General features: G+C 42.7%; 1 protein-coding gene across 1 annotated transcript in view; it reads right to left on the bottom strand.

Annotated features, from left to right (window-relative positions):
* CCDC80 (coiled-coil domain containing 80) overlaps positions 1-18,353 on the bottom strand; it is a 103,389-nt gene extending 85,036 nt beyond the window's left edge. The window contains exons 1-3 of the mRNA XM_083172675.1: positions 18,014-18,353; positions 11,233-13,130; positions 1,356-1,512 (exon numbers count right to left, since the gene is read on the bottom strand). Of these exons, the coding sequence (XP_083028801.1) occupies positions 1,356-1,512; positions 11,233-13,119 (2,044 nt within the window). The 5' untranslated portion in view covers positions 13,120-13,130; positions 18,014-18,353. The remainder of the gene's footprint in view (positions 1-1,355; positions 1,513-11,232; positions 13,131-18,013) is intronic.
* Positions 18,354-19,021: the final 668 nt, after the last annotated feature.

The following is a 19,021-nucleotide window of genomic DNA, read 5'->3' as shown; positions in this document are numbered from 1 at the left end:
AAAAAGTGTCCCCCAGCTGTGGCATGACACTGCTCACTGTTGGTACCCGGTGCTTATTCCGAAATACAGGGGGACCCCAGTCTTTTTGTCCCCCGTATTTTTGGAACCAGGACTCAACTAGCTTGGGGCTGGTTATGCTTGGGGGGAGTGGGGGCCTCACACGGATTTTTTTTTTTACTTTCAGACAATTTTTTGGACAGAACCATGCACAGATCTCACTGTGCATGGTTCTGTGAAACTCGCCAGCCTGGGCTTGGTCGTTTTTTTTTTTTGCGATTTTTGAGAAAACATCTGGATGCGATTTTCACTGCGATTTCTTTGGTTATGGCAAAATATTTTTTTGTCCCACAAATCGCACGCTACTACACGCTACACGTTTAGCGATATTTGTGGGGGTTTTTTGCCAAGAAATGGTACATTACAAAAAAATCGCACCTAATTACATTTGGCCCATCATCTATGTGCTACATATGATAACAGTAGTAAGAAAGGAAGGAGAAAGGGTAAAAGTAGAACTTTTAATATGGTTGATAAACTTAAGACAACATAGCCTGTCTACCCACAGAAAGCCTGATGACTAGAAAATGGTAGAAAATGGTTGCAGTGCCCTTATAAACACATAAATTATTCAGAGGCAGGTTTGACCTATTGGCTGCAGCGCAGCAGTGAAATCTGATATTTGCAGGCACTGCAAAGTGTTTTTCCTACTGGGAATGATTGTCTTGACTGCGATAGCAGAAAGAGCGCTTCTATGGGATATTGCTGATACTCTATTAGTGCTGAGGGGCCATGTGAGAGATCAATATGTAGAAGCCACAATCTGAAAATGGCTTCTGATTGGTCCAGTCATTCACATTGAGGGCCAGATATACTAAGCTTCAAAAGTGATAAAATGGAGAGTGATAAACAACCAACCAATCAGCTCCTACCTGACATTCTTCAAATACAGTCTGTGACATGAGAGGACAGAGCTGATTGGTTGATTAGAACATCTGGCCCTGAGCCTTTGCAGTACCCAAGGATAACACATTTCCCCTACAGCTTTGAGAAGAATACACAATCCTAAGAAAGTACTGTAACTACAACAGAGCGCAGATACTGTACCAAGGATCAGGTTGCTAAATTTTATATAAAAGCAGAAATGCAGCTTTAACTCTTTTTTTTTATTTCAAGAAAAAAAATACCATGATTTCTCCTTTGCACAGAGAATACTAAACAAGTTTGTCCTTGACTTTTGTATTGCCAAAAAGGTGAATTTTTCTGCATCAGATGGTCAACTAATAATAATTTGTAAGGGATCTGATGACTAGCAGTAGTGTCATAAAGTGCTAAATATATATTGAAACTTTACTTACCTAATTGAAAGTGGTCTATTTTCATAGTGCTGTTTGTCAAAGTTCCGATAATTGTGATTATTGAGATTTTTCTTACGGCCATTTCACAAACTGTCTCAAGATACTCGTCCCTCTGTTGGGAATACATGCTGCTGTCCTCTGTTGGTGCAGTAATGAGCTATATAGGAAATACAGATGTTTGTTATTTTAACAAACATACGCAATCACATGTATGTAGGTATTATTTCTTTGTATCTATCTATCTATCTATCTATCTATCTATCTGTCTGTCTGTCTGTCTGTCTGTCTGTCTGTCTGTCTATTCTGTCTGTCTGTCTATCTATTCTGTCTGTCTGTCTATTCTGTCTGTCTATCTGTCTATTCTGTCTGTCTATCTATTCTGTCTGTCTGTCTATTCTGTCTGTCTATCTGTCTATTCTGTCTGTCTGTCTATTCTGTCTGTCTGTCTATCTATTCTGTCTGTCTGTCTATCTGTCTATTCTGTCTATTCTGTCTGTCTGTCTATCTGTCTATTCTGGCAGAATAGCAAAGTTTAATATAACTTTGCTATTCTTCAATTCCGTGGTGCCACCTCAGTGCTTCATCGCTAAGCTCTCCTGGTTATATATATATATATATGCAAGGCCGGTGCTAGGCACCGGAGCGCCCCAGGCGGGAGGGGTGCTCCGGCGCTCAACTGCTGGGAGGGGATGGGGGTGCACGATGTGTCCGCCCGGCCGCCGGGGGGGGGGGCGATATGGCTGCCCGGCCGTGGGGGGGGGGGGGGGGGTGGGTGGGGCAGGGGGGGATAGCGGTGCTATCTCCAAAGTGTACATATGGGGCTATTCTGTCAAACCATCTAGGCAATTTTGACTGGCCAAATTGCCCCATGTGTACATCCCTTAAGATATACGGGATACAGGATATGCAGATAAAGCAGATTTAGCAGCACTCCATGAATTATGCGGCTCACTTGGCTCACCCCTGGAATTATACGACACATGGCACCACCCCTGGAATTATATGGCACATATGGGGCACCCCTAGAATTATACAGAACACGTGCAGCACCCCTGGAATTATACACAACATATGGCAGCACCCCTGGAGTTATATGGCACACATGGGGCACCCCGGAATTATATGCGACATATGGCAGCACCCCTGGAATTATACAGAACACATGCAGCACCCCTGGAATTATACACAACATATTGCAGCACCCCTTGAGTTATACAGCACACATGGGGCACCACTGGAATTATCTACAATACATGACAGCGCCCCTTTAATTATACGGCACACATGGGGCACCCCTGGAATTATACAGGACATATGGCAGCACCCCTAGAATTATATACAACACATGGCAACACCACTGGAATTCTACAGTAGTATCACTAGACTGAACTTTAAAGGCAGAACCAACAGCAGCAACACTTTATGCAGCAGTATCACTGGACAGGGATTATCCAGCAGTATCACTAGACTTTAACGGCAGCACCAAAGGACTTTAACGGCAGTACCACTGGACTGGATTTACGCAGCAGTATCACTGGACTGGACTTTAACTGCAGTATCACTGGACTTTAACGGCAGTACCACTGGACTTTAAAAACAGTATCACTGGACTTTAACAACAGTACCAATAGACTTTAATGGCAGTACCACTGGACTGGAGTTATGCAGCAGTATCACTGGACTGGAATTATACAGCAGTATGACTGGACTGGAATTATAAAGCAGTATCACTGGACTGGAAATATACTGCAGTATCACTGGATTGGACATTAATGGCAGTATCACTGGACTGGAATTATACAGCAATATCACTGGACTGGAATTATACAGCAGTATCACTGGACTGGAATTATAAAGCAGTATCACTGGACTAGAAATATACTGCAGTATCACTGGATTGGACATTAATGGCAGTATCACTGGACTGGAATTATACAGCAATATCACTGGACTGGAATTATACAGCAGTATCACTGGACTGGAATTATAAATCAGTATCACTGGACTGGAATTATAAATCAGTATCACTGGATTGGACTTTAATGGCAGTACCACTGGACTTTAACACCAGTACCACTGGACTGTAACGGCAGTACCAATGAACTTCGAAATCCAAACCGCTCACCCCTAATTTCACTGAGTCTTTGGGGGAAATTTACTAAAGGAAATTTGTAAAAAGTAGGTGTATTTGTATCAAGAAATACACTTATTTTTGACATTTACTATCCCGAAAATACGGCAATTCGTATTCGTATTGATAGCACATCAATACGACTATGAATTGCCGTATTTTTGGGATAGTAAATGTCAAATATAAGTGTATTTCTGGATACAAATACACCTATTTTTTTTACAAATTTCCTTTAGTAAATTTCCCCCTTTGTCTTTAATTTTTCATACATATATTTGTATGTGTCTCTGTACTGTTGCTATTTCATACCTCCTAACTTTTAGAATAATTAAATGAGGACTCCTGCCATGCCCCCAGCCTGTTACTGGCCGCCTCTGTCGGTTCTGTGTAAATGCAGTCTGTCTCTTGTATGTGTTCTGCGTGCAGTTTCACATGTCACATATTTAGGCAATTAGCACTCTGCCTTGTGTGTCAGGCTGCTCACCTGCAGTGACTTTCCTCATTTAGGAGGCTTGTTCATTCCAGCTGTTGTGATTGGATATTGCTCCCTATATTACCCAGCCTGCCCTACACTCTATGCTTGTTATACTGCTTGTCTCAAGCTTTTGCGCAGATCATACTCAGTCTTTCCTGACCAACCCTGATCCTGATCTAATCCTGACTAACCTGTGTTACCCTGAGATACACCAACCTTTCTGTTGCTCTGCAAGAGGCTATTCCTGTACTCTTCTCATGCATATTACCACCTAATAGAGCTTCTGCTTTAGTCCTGTGTAGTATACCTTGCCCTGTCTGTTCCTGCTCATACTGAGCTTCTGCTTATGTCTTGTGTATAGATTACTGTCATATTGTGTTCTTTATGTACTGGCTCCTATTGAGCTTCTGTGTGTATATACCTGTGTTTACATGTTGAGACAACTGTGCTGGCGCTGCTCCCCAGTCCATTCCAGTAGTCAATTGGTCTGCCTGTAACCAGTATTGCTTTTCCGGTTCTGTTTGTTTGTCTGCTCATATTGCACAATGTCGCTACAGTGACTGCATAGTGAAACACCTTGCCATTGCAGTTCACTACCCTGTACTTATAACAACTATTGTACTGTGACATAAGTGTGCACCATCCACTGCAGTAGTCCAATGCCAGTCACACACAGTAGTGTGCTAGTGTCTATGGTTTGTCCTCTGTGTCTGGTCCTTCCTTTTGTATCCCAGTCTTACTCCAGTCCTGTATTTGCCTTGCCCAGCCTCCTGTAGCAGCCTTGTCCCTCTGTAAGACCTGTCAGTACCGGAGTGGGGGCAGACCTAATTCACCCTCACAAATGTGATAATGAAGCCTTAGCCTGAAGGAGGCTTTAAGGACTGATGGGCAAGTGCAACAGCGCCACCTACACCACCTTGGTGGCATCCCTAACACAGTTTCTATCTCCACGAATAGACACTGCACACATGTGCACAGCATCTACTCACCGCATCTCTTCTAAGAAGTACAGCGAGTGACAGGGGGTCTCTGAACTGCCCCTGCATTGTGGGACACTGCACTCTCCTGTGAAAATCAGGACAGTTGAGAGATATGCTATTTTCCTGTGTATTTATACCCAAGTCTGGTGACCTACATTACATATAACATGAGAAGTGAAGGATACGGCTGGTGGGTTAAGATCAGACTCATCACATCCAGTCATCTGCAGAATCAGTGTTCATGGATGGGTCTCATCTCAGTCTAGCAGAGGCGGCAGATTCACCGTCACTTGCAACAGTACAGACTGAGCACTACCAGACAGGAACCGTCCTGCCCTATTGCAGGTTGTATCATGGCTCCTGGGACAAAGCCAATTGACTATGCAGCAGCAGTGGGTGTGTGTTACAGAGCTCTGTTGAAGAGCAGAGATCACACTTGGATCCCCACAGGTGCTTCTGTACATACAGGTTCCCCCTTCAGGGCTTGGAGCCCTAAGGCAGGTGACTCCATTGTCTCTGGAGGTTACATCCCACACAGCTCCAAACTGTTTCAGTAAATGTGTTACAGCTCACTACAGATATAGCAAGCATTATATGTACTAGTATTATGTGGTTCAATTTATTTTATGAAATTGCTTTTACATAACATTATGTACTCTGACAGCCACTGTCTCGTCTAAGCTGAGTGATCTGTAAATTACAGTGTTATGTACAGAACTTGATAAGAAAAAACAATTGCACAGGATCAAAATGCAGTCACTTAGGCAGATTACATTTCTCACTATGGGCCTTATTCTGGTCTGTGCGGCCGGAGCCGAATATGCGGCCAGGACCGTGTGTCCTAAACCCCGCCTTCCGTACGGATCGCTCACTCCGTCCGAATGCGGTAAGCCACTGACCGCACGGAGCACGAGTGGATTTCTCAGGTATACACCTCCTCCATCTCTGGGAAACTCCCCCATCATTCGATGGTCGCATACCATCGAATGCAGGACCGAGCGGTCAGGCAGCTCCCGCGAGCTCAGACCACTCAGGCATTTCTCTGTGCAAAACCAGGGATCTGGGCGGGCAGCTGACATCCGGCAATGTCATATGTCTGCACCCTACACGTGCGTCATGGCCGCATTACCATACGTACGCCCAGCGTTTTCATGGGAACACCCATGAAAGCGGGGCGTATGCATATGTTAATGAGGCCAAACAGCCCTTCACGCCCCTCTCCTCCCCCTGTTCGTAGTGCAAACAATTCATGCGGAATTTGGACGTATGTCCCTTTCGCACATGCGCAGACACAAAACATCGGCGGAACGAACGCACGCGAACATATCCACAACAACCAGAATAAGGGCCCATATTATTCACAATTTGCTAATTTTAGAGGGAATATTTGTACCACAATTAATTAAGCAACTTTAGCAACAATTTACTATTTGAGTGCCAATGTTGCTGTGAGAGATGTGCAAAGAATCCACCAGGGTCATAGTAGAGGAATATGAATCACTTCAGTTATTGCTGGCAAATGATCTCAAGTCAGTTATACCCCTTTCACACTGCAGGTTTTTGTAACCAGTAAATTCACTCTGGCACTTTCACACTACAGCTAGAACCATTTTGAAACGTTTAAAAAGTGCCAGAGTGAATTTACTGGTTACAAAAACCTGGTATTTGGAACTGTATTAAAAGAAGGATCCTACACGTTTCAAAGCCAATCCATTTGCAGTGTGAAAGCCTCAGACACAGTATTTTGAACACATTACTCTGCAAAAGGAGGTGATAGGCTGTCCCCAGGGGCGTAACTACCATAGGTGCAGGGGGTGCAGCTGCTATGGGGCCCAGAGCTGAATGGGGCACATCTTTGCTGTCAAACTAATATGTTTTGCATACATTTATCACCATCAGTTGCTAAATAGGTGGCCCTTACAAACTTTTGCTATGGGGCCTACGAATATCTAGTTACACCTCTGGCTGTCCCCCTGCCTGAGGACACAATCCTGAATCAGGAAACCAGAGAAATAACATTGGAAGTAGTGGAGAAGCAGTGGAATCAGCAACATGGACTGATAAGGCGGGGAGGGAGATGCTTAGAATAAGAGGGTGGGCAGACCATGCCAGGCAAATCACTGGCACTGTAAAATATTCTCTAATATATAACTAAAGGCATTTGTAACTGGTCCAGTACATAATCATCCACAAACAGGCTTATTTTAGCTATAATACAAAAATGTGAACCATAAAAGTCCATTACAAATGACATCCACTGTTTTCCATGGGTGAAACTGGTTCAGTGTGAAAGGTACCAACCCAGTAATGAATCAGTAATATATTGGTTACAACTGGCTATGTGAAAGGGGTCAGTGACGTAACTACCAAGGGTGCCGGGGGTGCAGCTGCTATGGGGCCCGGACTGTCCCAGGGGCCCGCTGCATCCCCTGCACCCTGTTACACCAGACCAGCGAGTGTGCAGAGCAGAACGCAGGAGCGTGCTGAGGAGGTGTCCGTCATGGAGGGGCAAGCCTGCCCTCCTGCTGCAGCGCACAGAATGCTCTTGGCGGCAGGCATGGCAGTCGGCACTGGAGGGGGAAGGGGTATTGGAGGAGGAGAAGTTTGTGGCGAAGCAGCAGCGGCCCCCCAATAGGACGGGAGCCAGCTCTCAGAAGAGCAGGGGAGCTGGAGGAGAGGAAGGTGGAAGTGCCGGTAATTTTAAATATTAGGGTAGCAGCACGGACGGGACTCCAGCGCACAGCGTTAGAAGCCCCATACACTGAACTGCAGTTAGTGGATGGGACCTCTGATGCTGAGCGCTGGAGTCCCGTCCATGCTGCTGCAGCAGTGATATTGTAACAATCGCTATCACTCTATCTACTGTCACTGTCCCTCACTCTCTCCCCAATCGCTGTCACCTTCTCACCTCATCGCTGGGGGGGGGGGGCCCATGAGAGTACTTTGCTATGGGGCCCATGAGGTTCTGGTTACGCCCCTGAAAGGGGTTTAACTTGCTCAGACCCATTTTAAGAAACGTTTCAATACCGGGTCTAAGCAGGTGTTGCGATGTGACAGCAGTATTATTAATTGAAGTTTAGTTAAATACTGCGCCCAAAAAAAACCAGTCCCTGTCAGTGACACTGGCATTTCTAACTGATATTTTGCACATCTCTCACAACAATGTTGGCACTCAAAGCGTTGATAGAACAAGGTCAACATGGGGTTAAGTCAACAGGGTCATTATGTCGACACAAGCATTAGGTCAACGGTCCCCATGTCGACCTTTTTAAACTGCCGACCTTGACCATGTCGACCTAATGCTTGTGTCGACCTAATGACCCTGACATTGTACACCATGTCGATCTTGGCCCATGTCAACCTTCAGTCGACCCAATGCATGTCGACCTTCCTCTTGTCGGCCTAACAACCAAGTGTACAATGTAATAGAGTGGCATAAAACAAGAGAGGTGGATATGACGGAATGTGAGAGTAGCTGTGGGAGCAGGCTCTGCAATCAAGCCGGAATTAGGATAGATCAGGGCTGGGCAACACCGGCCCTCCAGATGTTAATGAACTACACATCCCAGGATGCTTTGCATTAGTTTTGCTATGTGGCCATGCTGAAACTGATGCAAGGCATCCTGGGATGTGTAGTTCATTAACATCTGGAGGGCCGGTGTTGCCCAGCCCTGGGATAGATAATGCTAGGTTTTGATGAGAAAATGAACCTCACAGCGACTGTTCTGATTTTGGGTGCAATACTTAACTAAACTTCAATTCATTTACATGCCTTTATTTGTATTTATTTATACTAAAAGAACATTGAGTGATGCTGGAATTTTGGGGGGATAGTTTGAGGATCGCTCACAGCAACGTTGGCACTCAAAGGGTAAGGCGCTCATACGTTATGACTCTATACTGTAATGTGTTTGTTCTTCTGGAATTAAGAATATGTAAAAGGTCTAACTGGAAGGTGACCTTTGTTTCAAATTACCGTAACTGTCATATATTCTTCTCTGAATTGTAATTTCATTGTTTCTGGTTAGCTTTTTTGCATGGGATGTATTACTGAATGAAAGCCTGAATCCAGACCTACTGTACATCTGCACCTGACAATAACATATAAATGTACTTGTTTATACAACCGAGCGCTACACCTCTACTTGCATAACAATTAAAGCTTGCAAGCAGGGCCCCTCATACCTCTTGGTCTGCCTGTTATCACCCAATCTTGTTTTATTTCTGTATTGATTCCAGTTGTAAATCACAATGGAACATGCGGATGCTATATAATTTATTGTAAATACATAATACATTGGTTCTACCCATTCCAGGGATATTACTTTATTTCAAAATAGTTATTAAACTGTGTCGTCTACATGTACGCCAATTTCCGTTTAAAGATGTTTCCCCTCCTTCACTTACTTGGGCAATGAGATCATCTTCATTTCAGCATTGTAATAAGATTGATATGTTTCAGTGCTTTAATTACTGGTGCTAGGACTTTTAAATATCCTTACATTGTAAAAGTAGTAAGATGTGGTTAAGTGGCTGTAAAAATATCTGTTTAAAGGGACTCTTTCTTTTGTGTGTACATAAGTCTGATGCTTACAGCCTTCTAGGTAACGGAAACTCCCAATGAATGGCATTGAGCACAGGACTTGACCACTGAATGTACTACATTGACTTCAGGATGTAGGATGTTGTTATACAGCTGTTTGTGTTACAGAGGAAGCAAACATTCCTACCACACTTGACTCTTTAACAAAACTGAATTGAAACGCAGGGAAAGGCCGAACACTGCATAATACTCCTGTATTAGCTTTTAGTTGTCTAAATGAATTGAACAGACCTTTAAGGGAGTATTTTAGAAAAAAAAAACATGGCTACAGTAATGATCACATTGATTATGGTGTCAGAATGGATGTGATTATGTGGTTTTGCAGAAATAAATTTGACTGCCCTGCATGTGTGCCCACAGACTTAGTCATCTGGTGATCTGACAGAACACAAAGAGCATAGTGTTTGTGGATAGCTTAATTTCTGCTATGGGTGGCCTGTGATATCCCTGATGCCTTTTTTTGTGTCACTGCTGTACAGTGGCGGAACTTGTGGGTTGTGGAGCGAAAGTATAATTTGGGCCCCCCTCCTCTACCCCAACCCCAGTTCACAATATGTAACATGGCAGTGGATGGCAGTGAGAGGCAGGGGGTAACGGGAAGAGGCAGGGGGAGGCAGAGTGTGACAATGACAAACATTGGTTGACAGGAAGAGCGTGACAGGGGCAGCAATGGGCCCCTTAATCCTCAGCCAATGGTAGGTAGTTCCACCTCTGCTGCTGTGGAACATTTGAGCGATACCTCACAAAACTATCAGTAGTATACAAGTGGCATATTTATGAAGGGGATAGTGGTACTATTCACATACATATATTTTCATATCTTTAAAATAAAATATCACTGGACCTTGGAGGCAATAAGCGAAAACCAAGTGCTCCCTCCATAGTGTCTCCCATTAGCCAGATCTCTGATCCCTCTCTGTTCACTGTCATACTTAGGTTCACAATAATAATGAACCATTGCCTTTTACATAATGATGGAATTGTAGTCTGTACATGACACTGACTGACCTACTGTGTACTGTGATGAGGAAAACACTACATCACTCCTTCCAAGATAAATATTCTGTCATCCTCATAAATGAACACTCTCTAACTAATACATACAAGTACTATACTTTGGTCACCTGAGCTTTGTACAGATAACGTTGCCATTTGTTAGTCTGATATTGGTGGTAATTCAGACGTGATCTCTTCTCTGCTAATTTGCAGAGCCCTGCGATCAAATAGCTACCGCCAAGCCAGAGTAAAATCCCGCCTTATGAAAGGCCTGCAAATCCACATCCATTTGCAACTCACTCACCATCAAATGATTTTCTCAGTATGTGCAGTCTGTGCGTAACCCAGGACCTACTCAGCCAGTGCGATAGAAACAGCGTGTTTGGGGCTGAAGTTGACGTCACACGCCCTCCCTGAAAACTTCTGGTCATGCCTGTGTTTTCCCTGACACTCCCAGAAAACGGCCGGTTAAAACCTGTCTTGCTATTAAAAAAGATGCTGGACTTTATTGCTGAATTGCCTCTCCCATGCATGCTACAATATGTAGGATAATTGGCCGGCCTGTGAAATCGCAGCCCAGTCATCAGATCTGAATAGGGCCCCCCATTATCTTCAATGGCTGATACTGCTTGATAACAACAAACAAATAATTGAATAAGAATACCAAGTCAGGAATAGTTGTTAAGACTTACCAACAATCTTCGTTTAGCATCAAAGTTGTTCAGGAAAGTTGACAATGATCTTTTCGGAATCTCTGTAAATTTTTTTACTGGCTTTATAAATACATCATCCTCTCCTTTGCCTCCTTTTTTGTTCTTTTTGTTTGGTTTTAGCTTTTTTTCTGCTTTGTCTTTTTTTGTTTTTTCTTTCTTGGGTGGTTTTTCTGATTTCTCATGTTTCTTTTTCTTTTTTTCAATTTTGTCAATTTTTTCCTCCTTTCTTGGTTCTTTAACTTTTTTAGGAGGAAATTTTGGCTCTTCAATAACTTCTACCACCTGTGATGTTGTTGGTTTCCCAGGGTCAATTTTGTCCTCATACTCATTATTCACTATTTTATCTACTGTTTTCTTTTTTGATGACTTGGTTTTTGTGTTTTTTTTATGACTTGGTGTTATATCATGAGAGCTGTGGTCTTTTCTATCTGTACGGTTATCCCCAAACCGCCCTGTGTTTTCTTTTGTATTGTGCTCTGTAGTGGTTGTTGGAATAACTGGAGCGTCTGTGTGGGACCCGTAGACTATTGCTTTGTTTATTTTGGTTGTAGTAGCAAAGTGCTTTCCCGTCTGTACATGCTGCCTATCTCTGTGTTTCTCTGTTCTCACAGGAAAGTAATGACCTGCTGTTTCTGGATCCCTTGTTGTTACTTCAACTTGCACAAGTAACCTGTGAGACTCAGGAGTGGTATGGACTTTTGTTGTCCACGGTTTTTGAGTAGTGGGAAGTACTGTTGTTGGTAGTGTGGTTGGTGGCCTTGTTGCTGTTGTTGCTATGCGTGTTGTTGCCTTCGTGCTAGGAGGGATAGTTGTTGCTTTAAATGTGGGTACAGGTGGCAGAACTACAAAAGGCTTTCTTGTAGGTTTTAGTCTAGATGACCTTGTAGGAAATAGAGTTCTCTTTGGCTCCTCTTTTTTAACTGGGACGTGGACAGTGATAGAAGCTTGTGTTGGTTTTATAGCTTTTGTGCTACTACTGGTACCACCACTAGTTCCACTGCTGCTGCTACTACTTTCTCCATCTTCAGATACTTGTCCCTCTACTCCAGCCGCTTTACACTTTTGCACAAAACCTTTTTGCCTAAGTTTTTCTATTTTCCTTATTGGACTTTGATCAACAACCTCATACATTGCTTCTAGACGTACAGGGTAAGGATACCTTTCCTCTACTTGCAAAGTCTTCTTAAGCAGAACCATACCAAACTTTCCTTTTTCTAGTTTTAGAGAGGCCATCATTTTTGGTATAATTGATGCATCAAGTGGCTGTTCTAAGATCTTTCCTTCATTTGTAATTCGTCTAATTTTACCCCCTTCCTCTCCTTCCTCGTGGAATATGACAATTTGTTGAATATGTCTTTCAGCGAGTTCACAGTACACATCATTTTTTAGGAGGCTCATCATTAGGCGGTAATAACCATCAGATGCATGCGGAGCAGAGATGATCCAGACTCTGTTTTTCCCAGCAAAGCTAGCAAGAATATTTGGAGAACTTGATGCAGAGGGAAACCGTGACGTTCTAGAGCGTGCCGATGTTACGCTATCGTCCTTAAGCATTCTAACCTGGGGTCGTCTAACACCAGGCCTTTGCTGCGGACTGGGCGTTTTGGCTTGTGCTCGCCCCTCATCTTTCAGCATAGTTTGTGACAAAGTTCTCTTTACAAAATCCTTATTTACAGAACTACTGTGATTCCTAGATAGATTGAGATTCCTTCTATGGGAGGGTATTGTTCTTACATTGTGAGAGTTTTGTGATGTACGAAGGGCTACTCTCTCCCTGTGAGGTTCTCTCCCCTGAGAATTATCAGAAGAACATATTAACCACACAGTCAGCAGGATTGCCAGACGGAATATTAGTGTCCAGGTCATTTTCCTGTTGTCTGTAAAAGACAGAAAAAGTATTATGGTACACAAAGATACGGACAAGATAATCCCGACATTGTGCCACTGCTAATACATTTGTGCTGACAAATATGTGTCTTTATGTTCTAGTTACAATTAGGTTCTTACACATTTTCACCAAAGCCTACGGAGTTCTCACAGCCCCCCATATACAGATGGAGCCATTGCTGGTGCTTGGCAGAATGAGGATAAAGAACTCCATCAGACTGGGACGCGCATGCGCCTCACATGCATGCGTGTCCCAGTCTCTTGGCAGCTGGGTGGCAGGACCCTGCCCGTCTCCACTTCAGGGAGATGGGCAGGGTTAGGGGGGGGGGGGGGGTGGGGAGGTGGGGGCAGGCGGCGGGGAGGTGGGGGCAGGCGGCAAAGACCTGGGGGTGCTCCATCAGAACAGGGCGCATGAGCTTCTCGTGCATGCGCTCCCCCTTCCGATGGCTGGCGGGGGCTGGCAATAGAATCGCCAGCCCCTGCAAAGATAACACGGGCTCCATCTGTATGTGCATTTGAAGAGTTATGGTATCTTAGGTCTACAATGTCTAGGTCTACAGTCATATGGTCGACTACTAATGGTCGACAATGAAAAGGTTGACAGGGTCCAAAGGTCAACAGTGAAAAGGTTGACGGGTCCAAAAGTCGACAGTCAAAAGGTCAACAGGGTCAAAAGGTCAACAATCCAATGGGGGACAGGGTCAAAAGGTAGACGTGGAAAAGGTCGACATGACTTTTTCATGTTTTTGGTGTCTATGTCGACATAGGTACTGTCGTCATGCTTCAGGCTCGCTTGGCACAATATTATATTCTCCCACCACACCGTAGTGGATGGTAGGATAGGAAATACCACAAGTCGGCACATGTCGGCTCCAAATTTTGTTAAAAAAAGGCATGTTGACCTTTTTCATGTTGACCCTTTCCATGTCGACATTTTGGCTGTCGAATTGGCCCCGTCGACCTATTGGTTGTTGGCCATTTTACCCTGTTGATCTTTTGATTGTCAACCTTTTCACTGTCAACCTTTGCACCCTGTTGACCTTTTCAATGTCGACCAATAGTTGTCGACCTTATGACTGTCGACCTAGAGTCAATCTATCATGAGTCCGGATACTGTTTGAAGGTTCACTCTGGCTTGAATGGCACTTAAATAGATATTGATCCCTACAGTATGTCACATCTAAATATTTCATCAGTTATCCATTTTATAATAGACACAAGTTGCAGCACATAAGTTTTCCATGTGAATGTGGCCATTGATTTGGGATGTATAGTAAAGTGGGAAAAATTAATTAATAGAGGTCCTTCTGAACAATACACATGAGCACCAATGCAAAAAAAAGGGTAGGCCATTGTTTCTCACAGTGGTTGCTGTGTCTATCTTCATCACCAAATCAAGTAATGTGTGGTCAATGCAATAGGCAAAACCAGTGCTGGTTGCTGCAATTTATAAAACAATTTGACAAACAAATACAACCATGTAAAATGCACCAAAGGAGAACAGGTACTGTAAGCACAGTTTGCTTTTCTTTTATCATTTTTGCCTAATTACTCAATAAGAAACTTTTGGCCTAGGGTGCCATCAAAAGAATGCTGATATTGTAGTACTCAAGAAGGTTTGGGTACTCGAGAAGGATTGGGAACCACTGAGGTACAGTAGATATTTAAAGTCAGACATTTGATAAGATGGCCTCTTCTGACATTTAGGGGTAAATTTACTATGATTGAAGTTGGGATGTTGCCCATAGCAACCACTCAGATTGTACTTCTTATTTGGTTTGAACCTTCTAGAACAGTGGTTCTCAAACTGTGGGTCCTGACCCCAAAGTCGGTCCTGACCTTCTCAGCATGGGGTCGCGACTTCATGTTGCTGACATCAGCCTGATGACTTTTCTAATCTTAGTGATTTAAGGAGTTTGAATAATCCATTGAATTGTCTGTTATTTTAGACTTCTCCCATCACTCTGTGCCTCCACAATGCTGCCATGTATGTGCTGTCTGCTGACTACACATGTGATGTGATGACCTTCTGCAGTAACTTGCTGGGGTCCTGTCATTATTTTTATTGTTTGATGGGGTCCCAGAGCAAAATAGTTTGAGGACCCCTGGCCTAGAAGATAATAGATAGAGTGCCAGATGCACTAAGCTTCAAAAGTGCTAAAATGGAGAGTGATAAACAACCAACCAATCAGCTCCTGCCTGACATTTTTCAAACACAGTCTGTAACATGGAAGGTTGGAGCTGATTGGCTGGCTGTTTATCACTCTCCATTTTATCACTTTTGAAGCTTAGTGCATCTGGCCCAGAATCTGATTGATTGCCCATAGCAACATTCCATCTTCAATAGAATTTCCATCTTAGTAAATGTACTTCTTAATGTGGTGTCAATGAATTCATCATGTTTAGCACTGCTACTGTACATTGGTCCGTGTCAAATTAGTTGCACATTTATGTCAGTTTTTCTATTTTTTTATAGTAATATATCTTTTGATGGAACAGTACAATTATCCATCTGACACATTCAAAAGGAAGACATTATTAAGTTTCATATAATGCAGGAAAAAGCTTTGTTACTATAGTTAGAGATTATTCTGGTACATTTTCCTCATACAAAACATATTGATGTTTACAGCAGCTTTTATAAGAGATATTTCTATGCAAATAATAGGATTCTTATATGCAGTATATTTTGTCTGCTGTGGTAACAAATTTGTAGGATCTGGACAATGGGTATTAGCTAGATAGGTCAATAGGTCGACCACTATTGGTCACTTTGGATTAGGAAGACATGGACAATACGTCAAAACATGCAAAGGTTGACTTGGGTTTTTCACATTTAGTTTTTCATGTTTTTTTACTTTTTCATACTTTTCCAGCCAAGCGGACGGACTACACTTGGGAATGGTAAAGCTCAATGAAGTACCTGGCCTACAGCATGGAGAATGAAGCGAATTGAGGGTCCACATGCACAAATGTAAAAATTGACACCAAAAATTTTGAAAAACTCATATCAACCTTCTCATTTGTTGAACAATTCCGCATCAGCCTTTTACTTGTCTTGACCTTTCGGCCATGTTGACCTTTTAGTCAGATCACGTACAAATAGGACTTACATCACCCCGAGTGTATGCTCCAAAAGTAGATATACCCAGTGTACATATACATATAGCATATATCAGTGACCTGCTCAGCATTGTACAGATGACATTATAACACTTTGCGATGTTCTAGAACCAATAAAAAGCAGGCTTACACTACTTTATACTCTCCAATAACACAATACCTTACCGCCACACCAGCCCTCACACTTCACATTTTAATTAGCTCCCTAATTGTAGTTCATATGAAGATATATTCACGTTCGGTACTTCACGGCTATTGTATTTGTGCACAACTTAGGGGGTGATTCTGTAAGGCTCAGTAAGCAGCAAAAATCACTACTTACCGAGTGCTGAAACACCGCCCTGCTGATGCCAACCCCCCCTCCGCTGCTGAATAACCTCTGTGCCATGCGAGGGGATGTGTTCGCTAACAAATGCATCTGCCAGCAGGAGAAATCACGATGGTCGCCAACCATCAAATGATTTCTCCTGCCTTCGGAAATAAAAGTCAGTCTCATCGGGTGTGGTATATGGTCCCGACAGTCGGTATCCCGACAGTCATTAGCCCGATGTCGGGATCCCGACTGGCCGAACTCAGACAGCGCGGAGAGTGCAACAAAGCCCCTTGCAGGCTCGTTGCGCTCGCCATGCTGCGGGCACGGTGGCTCGCTATGCTCCCACCTATTCTATTCTCCCTCTATGGGGGTCGTGGACCCCCACGAGGGAGAGTAGCCAGTGGCCATCGGTACCCTGAGTGTTGGGGTTTTGACTGTCGGGATCCCGACGCTGGGGTAATGACTGTCGATAAACTGTCCGGCACCCGTCTCATCTGACTTATTTCCTTCTGTGTCCGCCGAAGAGGGTTCGGGTGCTAATGTCTTGTGACGTCAGCCACCCCATCGGAACGGGGCGGAATTCAGCCCCGCCCAAGACTTAATGAATCACCCCCTTAGTTTTCATGACTATTTTGTTTTTATTCCATAAATTCTAATGCATTTTATTTTATTTTATATAACCTGCATTTATCATATACTTTTTTTTACCATTCCGTTGTATTTGTATTTCATTGCAAAATAAATTGCATAGACAATTTATACAAGTCATATTGCATTAAATGTTATGTTTTGACTACACTCCCAACCTGGAAGTAACATTTCTCTGACTCATGTAAGTCTCCACCATCCCCCAACATTTTGAACTTCTATCTAACTACAGCTGAACATTTGGTTTGCTGGAATATTTTGGTAGTCTCTATGTTTAGGCGTATTGAACAAATGCTTCAATGTTGTCCACTAGGTTCATGCGATCATCTGTATCAATAAGGCTCAGTATAGTAATATACTATATATGCAGCTTGCTGGAGACAACAGGAATGCCAGCAACTTAGGTGCTGTACAGAAAGGGTTAAACCCTTCTCCGAGCAACACATCGCAAGAAAAGTTTTCATAAGGTAATATACGCAAGAACATAATAAATACAGGTTAAAAAAAATGAAGCAAACCCTTTTTTTTTCTATAAGACAATCACGTACTGATTAAAAAATCAATAGTTTAAATACCACACATAAGAACAGTATACATTAGTAATATACCTAATTATGTACAGTTATTATGCCTGTGCCACAGATTTCATGAATGCTACATACTCCCCCTACTGTATATGATACAAATCTGAACATTTTGTTTTCAAAAAGTTTCGAAAACGACAGTAGTAGCCCTGACACAAAATGACTGTTGGATGTAAATAAGGCAGATTGCAGTCAGCTTTATTACCTTGTCTCTTCTGCTACCAATTACACATCCATTTCTATCTTTTGATGAAGTCAGCTGTTTTCTTAAAACATCTGGTTCCTTAAACGTTCATAGTATTCTCCCTCATTTTTCTCTTCTCCTTGGTCCTTTGTTTGTGGAAGGGATGAGTATGAATTAATATAACGTATATTCCTGTCTGAAGGAAATGACACAAGTTTTACTTAGACCACTGTTTATTCTTCTCCCCGACTCCTATTTCCTGTGCACTTTTAATATTTTGTTTCAGTGAGAGTTTCGGGAAAATGTCCACTCCACTGTAAACTAAACTCACACAAGAGAGCAGCAGTCACTGCAGCCAGAGAGAAAATTTGGGAAGAATTTAACTGATCAGCAGAACACCGCCTCCTGCCCAATGGAAGCACTGAGGGAGGGCTGAGGACTGCAAGTTACTTGTGTGGCTGAAACATTACACATCATCAGAAAGCCAGGACCTTATCTACATATCCCAAATTGACTTGGGTCTTGATTTAGAATTTTTGTAGCATTTTAAGAAAAAAAAATGCTAATTATTAATACCATAAACTATTTAAAAAAAGCAGAATATGACATATATTATACTAGTTAAATGTAAAGGGGGGAAACAAAATAAACTTTGTTTATAGGATATACAGTATTTATTCTTTCTGTTTAAATATTTATTTACCTTTTAAATGCCAACATCTCTGCGAGAGATGCACAAAGTAGCTGCTAAAAATGCCAGCGTCTCTCACATTTGTTATATAAATAAATAAATTCAAATAAAAAATGTTTTGTAAAAAAAATTATATTTCCTATATACGGTAAACATTACAGGTCATTGTGATGAATAAAAATGTTTGCTTGGCAATTTGCACACCTAATTTGACAAATCCCCTTGGCACTCAAAGGGTTAGAACCTCCCTTCCTCTTTTGTTGTGTTACTTTCTTTATTTCTCTCTTTTACCCCTTTCACACTGCACTGAATCACATGCAATGCCCATGTTCGCATAG

The sequence above is a fragment of the Crinia signifera genome, chromosome 2 (assembly GCF_055691185.1).
Source record: "Crinia signifera chromosome 2, ASM5569118v1, whole genome shotgun sequence".
Taxonomy (NCBI): Eukaryota; Metazoa; Chordata; class Amphibia; order Anura; family Myobatrachidae; genus Crinia; species Crinia signifera.
This window is presented reverse-complemented; position numbering and strand designations above follow the sequence as displayed.